The sequence below is a fragment of the Bombina bombina genome, chromosome 7 (genome assembly GCF_027579735.1).
Source record: "Bombina bombina isolate aBomBom1 chromosome 7, aBomBom1.pri, whole genome shotgun sequence".
Taxonomy (NCBI): domain Eukaryota; kingdom Metazoa; phylum Chordata; class Amphibia; order Anura; family Bombinatoridae; genus Bombina; species Bombina bombina.
In genome coordinates, this window is record NC_069505.1 from 608,547,466 (window position 1) to 608,563,457 (window position 15,992).

General features: G+C 39.7%; 1 protein-coding gene across 1 annotated transcript in view; it reads right to left on the bottom strand.

Moving 5' to 3' along the window:
- Nucleotides 1–1,183: 1,183 nt before the first annotated feature.
- Nucleotides 1,184–15,992, bottom strand: part of LOC128636684 (uncharacterized) — a 41,936-nt gene continuing 27,127 nt past the window's right edge. The window contains exon 3 of the mRNA XM_053689671.1: nucleotides 1,184–1,274. Coding sequence (XP_053545646.1) covers nucleotides 1,184–1,274 — 91 coding nt within the window. The remainder of the gene's footprint in view (nucleotides 1,275–15,992) is intronic.

Below are 15,992 nucleotides of genomic sequence, written 5' to 3' on the forward strand. Positions count from 1 at the left end.
GGCTTTCTCAAAGATCAACAACCCTTTAAATCACAGCTATAGAGGAAAACATTCGATAAACAGAGAAGTAACAGTTAGTCAGGTGTGAAAGATAAAAACAAAGAACCCTAACTTGAAAATATAACAGAAGGCCCAAAAGAAAAATATCCCAAAACAAAATTGTCCATAACCAAAACTGATATAAGGCTAGGGAATCAACTGTGACCAAATAAACTGTTTAACTTAGAGAGTAGCTTAAGAAGCTTTATGCTCTCGGGTACATGTAATGTCAATACTCTAGCCCACACCTATCCTTGCAGAGTTCAAATAGAGTAATTGCTGTGTGAGCCTAGCGATCATAAGAGTCCAGGTTAGTGATTGCTTAACGGCTGAAAGTTCGTAAGGTAGAGGGGCAGATATTGCGACATACCATGTGGATCTCCTCTTAAGCTGAACCCTCACAGCCGTCTTCACGGAGTACACAGCGGCAAAAGGGAGTCGGGTTGGAAGTTTAGCGTTATTTGAGAGATCTAGTTCAGGGTGTAAACCCTCTGCCGGAGGCATTGTAGAAAATTGCCATGAGCTCTCCAGAGAGGATTCGTCCGAACGGTCACCCTTCTCGAGTTGGACATCCATGGTAACGGGTATTACACTTTGCACCTCACCGCTTAGATAATGTGTATGATCCGGTGGACCTGTGTTGTCAGAGGCTTCTAGCTTGCTATTTGTTGGTGACATCCGTGTCAAGTTAGCAAGAGTTCTCAGCTCCCAGAGTAAATCCCAGTGGTGGCTATCTAGCGTTGTTATTAGGTTATGTAGCATGCTGTTGATGCTCCTCTCCATACTAAAAGGAGAAGTCGTAGCAGGTATATTACACGTCTGGAAAGGACTTTACTTGAATTACAGCTACTAGCTTGTATCCTTGGTTAGCCTTGGGAAGTGAGGGTGAAAGGTGTCTGAAGTCTCTACTTGTGGAAGGACTGCTGGCACACTGTAATATGCAGTGAGGAAGAAATATGTCTTAAGATGGCGGCTCACTCCACCTGATCATAGCTACCTTCTTGCTGATCGACGATTTATGTCGTTTATCACTGCATTGAGGTGGAGCTGATAGATTGTCCTGCACTCTGGAACTTCAGTAGGGATAAATTTTGTGATAGAGATATTTATATTTACATATAATAGTGTTCTGGATTCTCAACATTCACGAGCTCCAGAACCACACGTCTTGCTCCTTCAGTTGCTGGCTCCGCCCATAACCAGCCACTTTTAATGACTGATCAATTGTTGTGCACCTGCAAATGGGTAAATTTGCCCATGTGCGGGCATGTGATGATCTAACATTCCACTTGTAATCTACCCCCAATTAGTTTGAATTTTTTAGACGAACCATTCGGCCCATACGGAAATGTTGCCTGTGCACGTCTAATAAATATTTTTGAGTTTGTATGAATATGTCAATTTAAGTATTTAATCTTTTAATTACTCAGCATACAGGATTTATTGCAGTTAATCAGATTCTTACATTTTTCTCTCTCCTTTACATAAGAAAACTCGCCAGCTGAAAATGCAACATATAGCATATTACTCAGAGAATTTCGACTCATGGCATTTTCTATATATGTGGACCTACAGATTTTCATTATTATTATAGTTTTCCTTATGTATTTGCTGTCTGTGCTAGGAAACCTGCTCATTACAACACTTGTTTGCGCAGTGCCCCGGTTACACACCCCAATGTATTTCTTTCTATGCAATTTAGCTATACAGGACATTGTATACGTCTCTGCTTTTCTGCCAAAACTTTTGGTCATCACTATCACAGGTGACTCCAGAATATCGTCTATAGGATGTGTTACTCAAATGTTTTTATATGGATTTTGTATTGATACAGAATTTTTCCTGCTCACCGCTATGGCTTATGACCGCTATGTGGCCATTTGCATTCCCCTGCGTTATTCTATAATCATGAACCAATGGACTTGTGCACTATTAGCAATTTTGTCTTGGCTTGCTGGTGCCTTAAATTCATTGATGTTCTCTCTACAGATGTCCAAATTATCGTTCTGCAATGTACAAGAGATCAATCATTTCTTCTGTGATTTTCCAACCATGATGAAACTCTCTTGCAGTGACACCACTAGTGTCAGGATTTTCGTAACTGCAGATGGTATTCTATTGGGTTGGTTCCCTTTTATTATGATTTTAACTTCCTATATACACATCATATTGACAATCTTGAAGATTCGATCAACAGCAGGTCGGATGAAGACTTTTTCCAGTTGTTCTTCACATCTCATGGTGGTTATTATATTTTGTGGGTCTGTTTTATGCTTAGGTATGAAACCAGAGTCAGAAAAGTCTCAGGAATTAGACAAACTGCTCTCCATACTGTACATCGGTTTGGTTCCCATGGTAAATCTCCTTGTGTATAGCTTAAGAAACAGAGATGTTTTGAAAGCAATTAATTTAGTTTTTGAAAGATGTCTGAAATGTACAATGTCATTATAAATACATTTGCCATATTATTAGCATGATACTATATACTTGTTGCTCTTGCATTGTAACTAGCTTATAATACCTGCACACATTTGCTTGCACTGGTATTACTAAGTGGAATGCAAATATCACACTTGTAAAAGGGATATTTTGCACTCCACTTGTAATCTAGCGCACAAGTTGTTGCCTTAACTTGTCATGACTAACCTATCTGACTGTCAGGCCCACACTGAGCTGTGACATTTAGACAAATACTAACATGTCCTTGGGTTTAGTGTCTCTTTAACTTGTCATGACTAACCTATCTGACTGTCAGGCCCACACTGAGCTGTGACATTTTGACAAATACTAACATGTCCTTGGGTTTAATGTCTCTTTAACTTGTCATGACTAACCTATCTGACTGTCAGGCCCACACTGAGCTGTAACATTTAGACAAATACTAACATGTCCTTGGGTTTAGTGTCTCTTTAACTTGTCATGACTAACCTATCTGACTGTCAGGCCCACACTGAGCTGTGACATTTTGACAAATACTAACATGTCCTTGGGTTTAGTGTCTCTTTAACTTGTCATGACTAACCTATCTGACTGTCAGGCCCACACTGAGCTGTAACATTTTGACAAATACTAACATGTCCTTGGATTTAGTGTCCCTTTAACTTGTCATGACTAACCTATCTGACTGTCAGGCCCACACTGAGCTGTAACATTTAGACAAATACTAACATGTCCTTGGGTTTAATGTCTCTTTAACTTTTCATGACTAACCTATCTGACTGTCAGGCCCACACTGAGCTGTGACATTTAGACAAATACTAACATGTCCTTGGGTTTAGTGTCCCTTTAACTTGTCATGACTAACCTATCTGACTGTCAGGCCCACACTGATCTGTGACATTTTGACAAATACTAACATGTCCTTGGGTTTAGTGTCCCTTTAAATTGTCATGACTAACCTATCTGACTTTCAGGCCCACACTGATCTGTGACATTTTGACAAATACTAACATGTCCTTGGGTTTAGTGTCCCTTTAACTTGTCATGACTAACCTATCTGACTGTCAGGCCCACACTGAGCTGTGACATTTTGACAAATACTTACATGTCCTTGGGTTTAGTGTCTCTTTAACTTGTCATGACTAACCTATCTGACTGTCAGGCCCACACTGAGCTGTGACATTTTGACAAATACTTACATGTCCTTGGGTTTAGTGTCTTTTTAACTTGTCATGACTAACCTATCTGACTGTCAGGCCCTCACTGAGCTGTGACATTTTGACAAATAGTACTTACATGTCCTTGGGTTTAGTGTCTCTTTAACCTGTCATGCTCATGACTAAGCTATCTGACTGTCAGGCCCACACTGAGCTGTGACATTTTGACAAATGCTAACATGTCCTCGGGTTTAGTGTCTCTTTAACTTGTCATGCTCATGACTAACCTATCTGACTGTCAGGCCCACACTGAGCTGTGACATTTTGACAAATACTAACATGTCCTTGGGTTTAGTGTCTCTTTAACTTGTCATGACTAACCTATCTGACTTTCAGGCCCACACTGAGCTGTGACATTTTGACAAATACTAACATGTCCTTGGGTTTAGTGTCTCTTTAACTTGTCATGACTAACCTATCTGACTGTCAGGCCCACACTGAGCTGTGACATTTTGACAAATACTAACATTTCTTTGGGTTTAGTGTCTCTTTAACTTGTCATGACTAACCAATCGGACTTTCAGGACCACACTGATCTGTGACATTTTGACAAATACTAACATGTCCTTGGGTTTAGTGTCTTTTTAACTTGTCATGCTCATGACTAAGCTATCTGACTGTCAGGCCCACACTGAGCTGTGACATTTTGACAAATTCTAACATGTTCTTGGGTTTAGTGTCTCTTTAACTTGTCATGACTAACCTATCTGACTGTCAGGCCCACACTGAGCTGTGACATTTTGACAAATACTAACATGTCCTTGGGTTTAGTGTCTCTTTACTTGTCATGACTAACCTATCTGTCTGTCAGGCCCACACTGAGCTGTGACATTTTGACAAATACTAACATGTCCTTGGGTTTAGTGTCTTTTTAACTTGTCATGCTCATGACTAACCTATCTGACTGTCAGGCCCACACTGAGCTGTGGCATTTTGACAAATACTAACATATCCTTGGGTTTAGTGTCTCTTTAACCTGTCATGCTCATGACTAACCTATCTGACTGTCAGGCCCACACTGAGCTGTGACATTTTGACAAATTCTAACATGTCCTTGGGTTTAGTGTCTCTTTAACTTGTCATGACTAACCTATCTGACTGTCAGGCCCACACTGAGCTGTGACATTTTGACAAATACTAACATGTCCTTGGGTTTAGTGTCTCTTTACTTGTCATGACTAACCTATCTGACTGTCAGGCCCACACTGAGCTGTGACATTTTGACAAATACTAACATGTCCTTGGGTTTAGTGTCTTTTTAACTTGTCATGCTCATGACTAACCTATCTGACTGTCAGGCCCACACTGAGCTGTGGCATTTTGACAAATACTAACATATCCTTGGGTTTAGTGTCTCTTTAACCTGTCATGCTCATGACTAACCTATCTGACTGTCAGGCCCACACTGAGCTGTGACATTTTGACAAATACTAACATGTCCTTGGGTTTAGTGTCTCTTTAACTTGTCATGCTCATGACTAACCTATCTGACTGTCAGGCCCACACTGAGCTGTGACATTTTGACAAATACTAACATGTCCTTGGGTTTAGTGTCTCTTTAACTTGTCATGACTAACCTATCTGACTTTCAGGCCCACACTGAGCTGTGACATTTTGACAAATACTAACATGTCCTTGGGTTTAGTGTCTCTTTAACTTGTCATGACTAACCTATCTGACTGTCAGGCCCACACTGAGCTGTGACATTTTGACAAATACTAACATGTCTTTGGGTTTAGTGTCTCTTTAACTTGTCATGACTAACCAATCGGACTTTCAGGCCCACACTGATCTGTAACATTTTGACAAATACTAACATGTCCTTGGATTTAGTGTCCCTTTAACTTGTCATGACTAACCTATCTGACTGTCAGGCCCACACTGAGCTGTAACATTTAGACAAATACTAACATGTCCTTGGGTTTAATGTCTCTTTAACTTTTCATGACTAACCTATCTGACTGTCAGGCCCACACTGAGCTGTGACATTTAGACAAATACTAACATGTCCTTGGGTTTAGTGTCCCTTTAACTTGTCATGACTAACCTATCTGACTGTCAGGCCCACACTGATCTGTGACATTTTGACAAATACTAACATGTCCTTGGGTTTAGTGTCCCTTTAAATTGTCATGACTAACCTATCTGACTGTCAGGCCCACGCTGATCTGTGACATTTTGACAAATACTAACATGTCCTTGGGTTTAGTGTCCCTTTAACTTGTCATGACTAACCTATCTGACTGTCAGGCCCACACTGAGCTGTGACATTTTGACAAATACTTACATGTCCTTGGGTTTAGTGTCTCTTTAACTTGTCATGACTAACCTATCTGACTGTCAGGCCCACACTGAGCTGTGACATTTTGACAAATACTTACATGTCCTTGGGTTTAGTGTCTTTTTTAACTTGTCATGACTAACCTATCTGACTGTCAGGCCCACACTGATCTGTGACATTTTGACAAATAGTACTTACATGTCCTTGGGTTTAGTGTCTCTTTAACTTGTCATGACTAAGCTATCTGATTGTCAGGCCCACACTGAGCTGTGACATTTTGACAAATACTAACATGTCCTTGGGTTTAGTGTCTCTTTAACCTGTCATGCTCATGACTAACCTATCTGACTGTCAGGCCCACACTGAGCTGTGACATTTTGACAAATACTAACATGTCCTTGGGTTTAGTGTCTCTTTAACTTGTCATGACTAACCTATCTGACTGTCAGGCCCACACTGAGCTGTGACATTTTGACAAATACTTACATGTCCTTGGGTTTAGTGTCTCTTTAACTTGTCATGCTCATGACTAACCTATCTGACTGTCAGGCCCACACTGAGCTGTGACATTTTGACAAATACTAACATGTCCTTGGGTTTAGTGTCTCTTTAACTTGTCATGACTAAGCTATCTGACTGTCAGGCCCACACTGAGCTGTGACATTTTGACAAATACTAACATGTCCTTGGGTTTAGTGTCTCTTTAACTTGTCATGACTAACCTATCTGACTGTCAGGCCCACACTGAGCTATGACATTTTGACAAATACTAACATGTCCTGCTGCTTCTTTGCTGCTCTGGGTAGACAACTGTCAATTTGTTGTACTGCTGTTCCACTTGTGACAATTTAAGTAAAATTCTGTGCCATTTCCACCATCCTTAGTAGTAGGTAGACCCACACCTTACTGTGATTTAGTTACTTTTACTTGTCTCATATTGGTTTTGAAATGTTTCCTGCACATTAAAATGATGCAACTGCTTACACATTTGTTCAATGTATGTTGTTTTAGTTACTGTAGGTTGAATACATTCCTATACTCTCACTGCCTTCCTTTGCTTGTAGAAACAACTGCAGGAAGCCTATGGTTTTATGGCTATAGTTATAAAGGGAAGAAACTTAACTCACATTATCATAAAAATCCTCTCACATATTTTACAATATTTCCACTTCTTACCAAATAAAGGCTAGATTACAAGTGTAGTGCTAAATATCCAAGATGTAAATATGTTTTATTATCTTCTCCTAGAAATAAACATAAATGATCCTGAAAAAACAGCACATTATTGGGAGAGTTCTATCTAAAGACATTTAATATATCTGATAAAAAACAACTTGTGGTTTTCATTGGGGTTTAGCTTATGTATTTACTGGCTATACTCGGAAATGTCATTATTGTCACACTTGTGTGAATAATGAAGTGCAAAAGGAGAACCGCTGATCGATTAACTTCTTTTATTGTAGTAAAAACATATGTCTGGTCACAATGAAACAGCAAACAGTAGGAAGCATGTGTGTTTATGGGTTGCTCTGTAACCCTCTGACGTCTTTCGACATCCTGCCGTATTTGTAGCATGGGTAATACCTTTGGTTTATACCTTTTAAACATAAAATTGCCATATAATTGGCTAAAAAACAAATCACATGACCAGCACCTCACCAACACACTTGCATATTACCATAAAGAAATCTTTTTTAGTGACAATATTCACTCACATAACTTAAAGAACAGTGACGGGAGCGGGCTAGGAAGCGGCCACGATTAGTCACAAAATATGAAGCTCCCAGTTCACTACTAATAATCTGCCGATTATTTCAGATGATCCTCATCATCACACTTTATAATCCAAGATCTAAATACTTGAGTTTACCCTGCTTTAAATTATACCAAGATCGTCTGATCAAAATTCATGGGACCTGATCTAGCCCGGCGTGAATCAAGGTGGTGGCCTACATTAATGATCATGACTTCCCCCCACCCCGGTTCTCCAGGGTTAACATCTCAAGCAGCTCATGATCTGCTGTTTTACCACTCTACATAGATTTAGCGGAGTCTGTGGAGTTCAACTTAGCTTCTTACCACTTACTGAGCTTTTACTTTGGGATCAATTGGAGCATATTAAAAAACCTGTGGAGTAAAACATCACCATAAAGACACAGTCAAAATGGAGGCGGACGCTATACTGCTCTTACGAGATATGAAAACTAGGCTCATTCTTCACTTTTTCAAGCTCCAAGAAGTGTTCAGGAATGAATGGAACCCGACAAGAGATACATGTAGCCCACTATATCGAAAGCCAAAGCCTTCAGCTGAGTCCATAATGCCATACCGCTTACTATTGCTATACTATGAGTGAGAATCTCATGAACAAGCTTCCGCAGATTGGGTGGATGTCGGACACCTCCAAAAATGCTTTGAGGAGGGAAGGTCAAACCCCCAGACAGTTCAAGTCTACCATACCAAAAGATAAAGTAGCAAAATGCAACATTGGTATCCAGCGGGCTGAGAGAAAAGAGGCAGTGACCTCCTTGGATACTACAATGCAGGAGACAGTTATCTCGGTTGGTTGAGCAGAAGCCAAGAACTCTGTGATGCTAACAGGTACTCTTGTAGATGCTGCTGAGGCTCACAACTCTCTGTCAATGTTGGAGAGGGTTTAAGCTGGACAAGATCGAAGTAGTGGCCTATTGTCCCTGCAGAGAATCGGTTTTGAGAGACCGCTTACCTGCTTGTTGAAATTACACTGAGACGATCTCCAACAGCATACCAGACCAGTAAATATTCATATTGGAGGAATTTGCCCCATCACATATATATGAGACTGCTAAGCCTGATCCTTTATCTGTGCCATAGTGCCTTACGAGACCTGAAGGTTGGGGTGGGTTAGAGACTTCGAGTCTGAAGACACTATTATACCACCGGCATTTTTCTTTTTGTTCTTACTGAAATTAAGCCGGTCTTTCTAACGAATGTTGAAAGTTTTTGTTTTCTTTTTCTTATGCAGTGGTTTTCCTACACAAGGACACTCTGGGGTCTATTTTGCAAGGGCCGAATGGCCCCTGCTCCCCTTGTTTCCGTGCAAGCCTTCAGGCTCGCCGGAAACAGGAGTTAAGAAGCAGCAGTCTTAAGACCGCTGCTACTAAACTCATACGCCGCCTCTGAGGTGGCGTATAGTAATCCGTCCGATCATGAACAATCAGGCTGATTGACACCCCCTGCTAAGATTGGCCGCGAATCTGCAGGGGCGGTATTGCACCAGCAGTTCACAAGAACTGCTGGTGCAATGATAAATGATGACAGTGTATGCTGTCAGCATTTATCGATGTGCGGAAGACATAGTTCGCTATAGCGGATCATGTCTGTCCACACATATATAAATAGACCCCCTAGTATTTTTTTTTTAAGATTCCCTACTACATGCCTAAAACCCATATTGACCTCTTCATGATGCTATTAACCCTAATAATTGCCCATATACATCACAGATATTCAGATATATCTAAGGGCAATATCAGTGAAATCACCATGTATACTTGCCATTTACTAATACTTGTTTAAATACTTGAGATCCTTTTGTCAGTGGCCGAGACACTGGGGAACTTCAGGTTCAGCTCAGAGGAATAACTCTTAAACAGGAATTAGTCGTAACTACACCAAATTGTGATTAGCAATTAATCATCTCCCAAAGATTTACTTTATGCATATAGTGTACTCTTTAAGTAATCGGAGGTCTTCTTTGGCTTTGCTCTGTTACCCTAAACTATTCCATGTAATTTCTATCTTATTGCTAAATTTGTCTAATTATATGCTTGACAGCAGTCCCTGCTTAACGTTTGGAGATATGATTTTTCTCTCACCAATAGTGTAACTACACTATTATTACTACAGTCTGAACTGCTTAGCGACAACTGCAGCCCCTAATTACCACAGTGTCTTCTACATTATATATATATTCCCTTACATAGACCCAAATGTAAATCGCTCCTGGGGGATACCTTACGAGGCCAGCGACGATTCAGGGTAGGTTAGGCTAGAGAAATATACAGGTCTACCACTACCAGACTACATAGTCCACCACGATAAATGTTTTGTTTATAGCTTCTATTTTATTGCTTACTCTCTTATTAGCCGTTTCAGTTATAATGTTCAGTTGTCACTTACTCTGTCTGTTTCCTAAAGTAAGGTTTTGGGTTATTTAGACAGAGGGAAAACTAACTCCAAGAAATTGTTTTTCTAAGCAATGTTTAGAGGGAGTGTTTGTTTTTTGTATACCTTATTCTGGCCTAGATTTGGAGTTAGGCGGTAGCCGTCAAAACCAGCGTTAGAGGCTCCTAACGCTGGTTTTGGCCGCCCGCTGGTATTTGGAGTCAGTGATTAAAGGGTCTAACGCTCACTTTTCAGCCGCGACTTTTCCATACCGCAGATCCCCCTACGCCATTTGCGTAGCCTATCTTTTCAATGGGATCTTTCTAACGCTGGTATTTAGAGTCGTTTCTGAAGTGAGCGTTAGAGCTCTAACGACAAGATTCCAGCCGCCTGAAAATAGCAGGAGTTAAGAGCTTTCTGGCTAACGCCGGTTCATAAAGCTCTTAACTACTGTACCCTAAAGTACACTAACACCCATAAACTACCTATGTACCCCTAAACCGAGGTCCCCCCACATCGCCGCCACTCGATTAAAATTTTTAACCCCTAATCTGCCGACCGCCACCTACGTTATACTTATGTACCCCTAATCTGCTGCCCCTAACCCCGCCGACCCCTGTATTACATTTATTAACCCCTAACCTGCCCCCCACAACGTCGCCGCCAGCTACTTAAAATAATTAACCCCTAATCTTCCGACCGCAAAGCGCCGCCACCTACGTTATCCCTATGTACCCCTAATCTGCTACCCCTAACACCGCCGACCCCTATATTATATTTATTAACCCCTAATCTGTCCCCCTCAACGTCGCCGACACCTGCCTACACTTATTAACCCCTAATCTGCCGAGCGGACCTGAGCGCTACTATAATAAAGTTATTAACCCCTAATCCGCATCACTAACCCTATCATAAATAGTATTAACCCCTAATCTGCCCTCCCTAACATCGCCGACAGCTACCTTCAATTATTAACCCCTAATCTGCCGAGCGGACCTCACCGCTATTCTAATAAATGTATTAACCCCTAAAGCTAAGTCTAACCCTAACACTAACACCCCCCTAAGTTAAATATAATTTACATCTAACGAAATAAATTAACTCTTATTAAATAAATTATTCATATTTAAAGCTAAATACTTACCTGTAAAATAAATCCTAATATAGCTACAATATAAATTATAATTATATTATAGCTATTTTAGGATTAATATTTATTTTACAGGCAACTTTGTAATTATTTTAACCAGGTACAATAGCTATTAAATAGTTAAGAACTATTTAATAGTTACCTAGTTAAAATAATAACAAATTTACCTGTAAAATAAATCCTAACCTAAGTTATAATTAAACCTAACACTACCCTATCAATAAAATAATTAAATAAACTACCTACAATTACCTACAATTAACCTAACACTACACTATCAATAAATTAATTAAACACAATTCCTACAAATAAATACAATTAAATAAACTAGCTAAAGTACAAAAAATAAAAAAGAACTAAGTTACAGAAAATAAAAAAATATTTACAAACATAAGAAAAATATTACAACAATTTTAAACTAATTACACCTACTCTAAGCCCCCTAATAAAATAACAAAGCCCCCCAAAATAAAAAATTCCCTACCCTATTCTAAATTAAAAAAGTTACAAGCTCTTTTACCTTACCAGCCCTGAACAGGGCCCTTTGCGGGGCATGCCCCAAGAATTTCAGCTCTTTTGCCTGTAAAAAAAAACATACAATACCCCCCCCCCAACATTACAACCCACCACCCACATACCCCTAATCTAACCCAAACCCCCCTTAAATAAACCTAACACTAAGCCCCTGAAGATCTTCCTACCTTGTCTTCACCATCCAGGTATCACCGATCCGTCCTGGCTCCAAGATCTTCATCCAACCCAAGCGGGGGTTGGCGATCCATAATCCGGTCCAGAAGAGGCTCCAAAGTCTTCCTCCTATCCGGCAAGAAGAGGACATCCGGACCGGCAAACATCTTCTCCAAGCGGCATCTTCGATCTTCTTCCATCCGGAGCGAAGCGGCAGGATCCTGAAGACATCCAGCGCGGAACATCCATCCGGACCGACGACTGAACGACGAATGACTGTTCCTTTAAGGGACGTCATCCAAGATGGCGTCCCTCGAATTCCGATTGGCTGATAGGATTCTATCAGCCAATCGGAATTAAGGTAGGAATTTTCTGATTGGCTGATGGAATCAGCCAATCAGAATCTAGTTCAATCCGATTGATTCCATCAGCCAATCAGAAAATTCCTACCTTAATTCCGATTGGCTGATAGAATCCTATCAGCCAATCGGAATTCGAGGGACGCCATCTTGGATGACGTCCCTTAAAGGAACAGTCATTCGTCGTTCAGTCGTCGGTCCGGATGGATGTTCCGCGCTGGATGTCTTCAGGATCCTGCCGCTTCGCTCCGGATGGAAGAAGATCGAAGATGCCGCTTGGAGAAGATGTTTGCCGGTCCGGATGTCCTCTTCTTGCCGGATAGGGGGAAGACTTTGGAGCCTCTTCTGGACCGGATTATGGATCGCCAACCCCCGCTTGGGTTGGATGAAGATCTTGGAGCCAGGACGGATCGGTGATACCTGGATGGTGAAGACAAGGTAGGAAGATCTTCAGGGGATTAGTGTTAGGTTTATTTAAGGGGGGTTTGGGTTAGATTAGGGGTATGTGGGTGGTGGGTTGTAATGTTGGGGGGGGGGTATTGTATGTTTTTTTTTACAGGCAAAAGAGCTGAAATTCTTGGGGCATGCCCCGCAAAGGGCCCTGTTCAGGGCTGGTAAGGTAAAAGAGCTTGTAACTTTTTTAATTTAGAATAGGGTAGAGAATTTTTTATTTTGGGGGGCTTTGTTATTTTATTAGGGGGCTTAGAGTAGGTGTAATTAGTTTAAAATTGTTGTAATATTTTTCTTATGTTTGTAAATATTTTTTTATTTTCTGTAACTTAGTTCTTTTTTATTTTTTGTACTTTAGCTAGTTTATTTAATTGTATTTATTTGTAGGAATTGTGTTTAATTAATTTATTGATAGTGTAGTGTTAGGTTAATTGTAGGTAATTGTAGGTAGTTTATTTAATTATTTTATTGATAGGGTAGTGTTAGGTTTAATTATAACTTAGGTTAGGATTTATTTTACAGGTAAATTTGTTATTATTTTAACTAGGTAACTATTAAATAGTTCTTAACTATTTAATAGCTATTGTACCTGGTTAAAATAATTACAAAGTTGCCTGTAAAATAAATATTAATCCTAAAATAGCTATAATATAATTATAATTTATATTGTAGCTATATTAGGATTTATTTTACAGGTAAGTATTTAGCTTTAAATATGAATAAGTTATTTAATAAGAGTTAATTTATTTCGTTAGATAAATATTATATTTAACTTAGGGGGGTGTTAGTGTTAGGGTTAGACTTAGCTTTAGGGGTTAATCCATTTATTAGAATAGCGGTGAGCTCCGATCGGAAGATTAGGGGTTAATAATTGAAGTTAGGTGTCGGCGATGTTAGGGAGGGCAGATTAGGGGTTAATACTATTTATGATAGGGTTAGTGAGGCGGATTAGGGGTTAATAACTTTATTATAGTAGCGCTCAGGTCCGCTCGGCAGATTAGGGGTTAATAAGTGTAGGCAGGTGTCGGCGACGTTGTGGGGGGCAGGTTAGGGGTTAATAAATATAATATAGGGGTCGGCGGTGTTAGGGGTAGCAGATTAGGGGTACATAGGGAGAACGTAGGTTGCGGCGGTTTACGGAGCGGCAGATTAGGGGTTAAAAAAAATATGCAGGGGTCAGCGATAGCGGGGGCGGCAGATTAGTGGTTAATAAGTGTAAGGTTAGGGGTGTTTAGACTCGGGGTACATGTTAGAGTGTTAGGTGCAGACGTAGGAAGTGTTTCCCCATAGACAACAATGGGGCTGCGTTAGGAGCTGAACGCTGCTTTTTTGCAGGTGTTAGGTTTTTTTTCAGCTCAAACAGTCCCATTGTTTCCTATGGGAGAATCGTGCACGAGCACGTTTTTGAGGCCGGCCGCGTCCGTAAGCAACTCTGGTATCGAGAGTTGCATTTGCGGTAAAAATTCTCTACGCTCCTTTTTTGGAGCCTAACGCAGCATTTGTTTGAACTCTCGATACCAGAGTTAATTTTATGGTGCGGCCAGAAAAAAGCCCGCGGAGCGTTAACAGCCCTTTTACCGCCGAACTCCAAATCTAGGCCTCTATGTCCTGAATTTGTTACAATAACAATATTGCCTATTATTACATCCACATAGATCCTGAGAGTCACTAAGGCAGTTTTATACAACTCATTAGGATTTGAGCTCAACCCTTTATTTAATTCAATAAATGGCATACCAACAGCTGAAGTTAAAAACTACAAAAGGTCAGCTTACTCTTATATTTTATATTATTAGTAGACCATATCTTGCTAAGCCCAATTCACGTATTCTATCAAGTCTCACATACCAACATAATATTGCAGTAATATAGGTTGACAGAGGTTCTATGACCAGTAGATATTATTTTACTTACCTAATATTTAATTTCAAACTGTAAGATCCACCAGATCTTACTCATTTATGTGTTGGCCTGACTAGGAATTTGTGCAATAGAACACAGGTCTTAGAAATGCTACTTTCACATATACTTCATTACCCTACTATCTGATACCATTTGACATGGTTTATTATAGGTACCCCTTATACTGCCCTACCCCCAGTTGAACCTCTTATTGTTTAAGTCTGATGTACCTCATTTTTACACATATATATATATCCTAGTAGCTCTGTATGCCCTATTGCTAGAGTTTAAGTGCAGCTATGTATTTTGAATGCATATTGGCCTACAAAGAGCATACACATGGGAACCACTTTTATCACGCTATGCCCACTACCTCCTATTAATATATACAAATGAGCTCATGGAGATACCTACCCCTTAATATATCTATCCTTAGAATACTAACGTTTGCTCAGTAGATACTTGTCTGTGCTCCTCAAATAGTAAAAGTGTCATTTAAACCTGCATATCTAAAATTTAAAAATACAATCTCCTATCCTATTACTATTGTACTGATACATCCATCAGTTTGTGCTTTGCTTATATATTTGTATTGTGTCCCATGGAAATGTTGTCATTTCAATTATAGCATTTATTGTATGTTTTTCTTTTCTTGCACAATACATCAACAAAATAAAAGAACAGTGACATACTGTACATTCAGATGTAAATACATATTAAACATTTTCATTAAAGGATCACATATTTGTACAATGTAAAAATTCATTTGTGAGTGAATTCTAGAACAAGGATTTAACTTACACTGAAAAAATGTCAGTTTTGCCAAACACTCACACACTTGTGTCTCTGGCATCCCAGCTGCACACACCGATGTATTTATTCCTGTGCAGTTTATCAGTACAAGACATCATGTACGTATCTGCTATTTTACCAAAGCTGTTGGCCATCACTATCACAGGTGATACCAGCATAACGTTCTCAGGCTGCATTACACAGATATTTCTATATGTATTCTGTATTGCTACTGAATTTTTACTACTGAACTCCATGGCTTACGACCGCTATGTAGCCATCTGTACCCCACTGCATTATCCTCTTATTATGAGAAAAAAATGTTTGTGCTCTGTTTATCACTGTATCTTGGTTCAGATGTTTCCTGAATGCATTTGCTTTATCTTTTATAGCATCTCATTTAACCTTCTGTAATAAACAAGAATTCAACAATTTCTTTTGTGATTTAAAAATATTACTGATGCTCTTGGTAGTGATATCACATATATTATGACTTTGTTTATACCATTAGAAGCCATAGCATTGGGTCT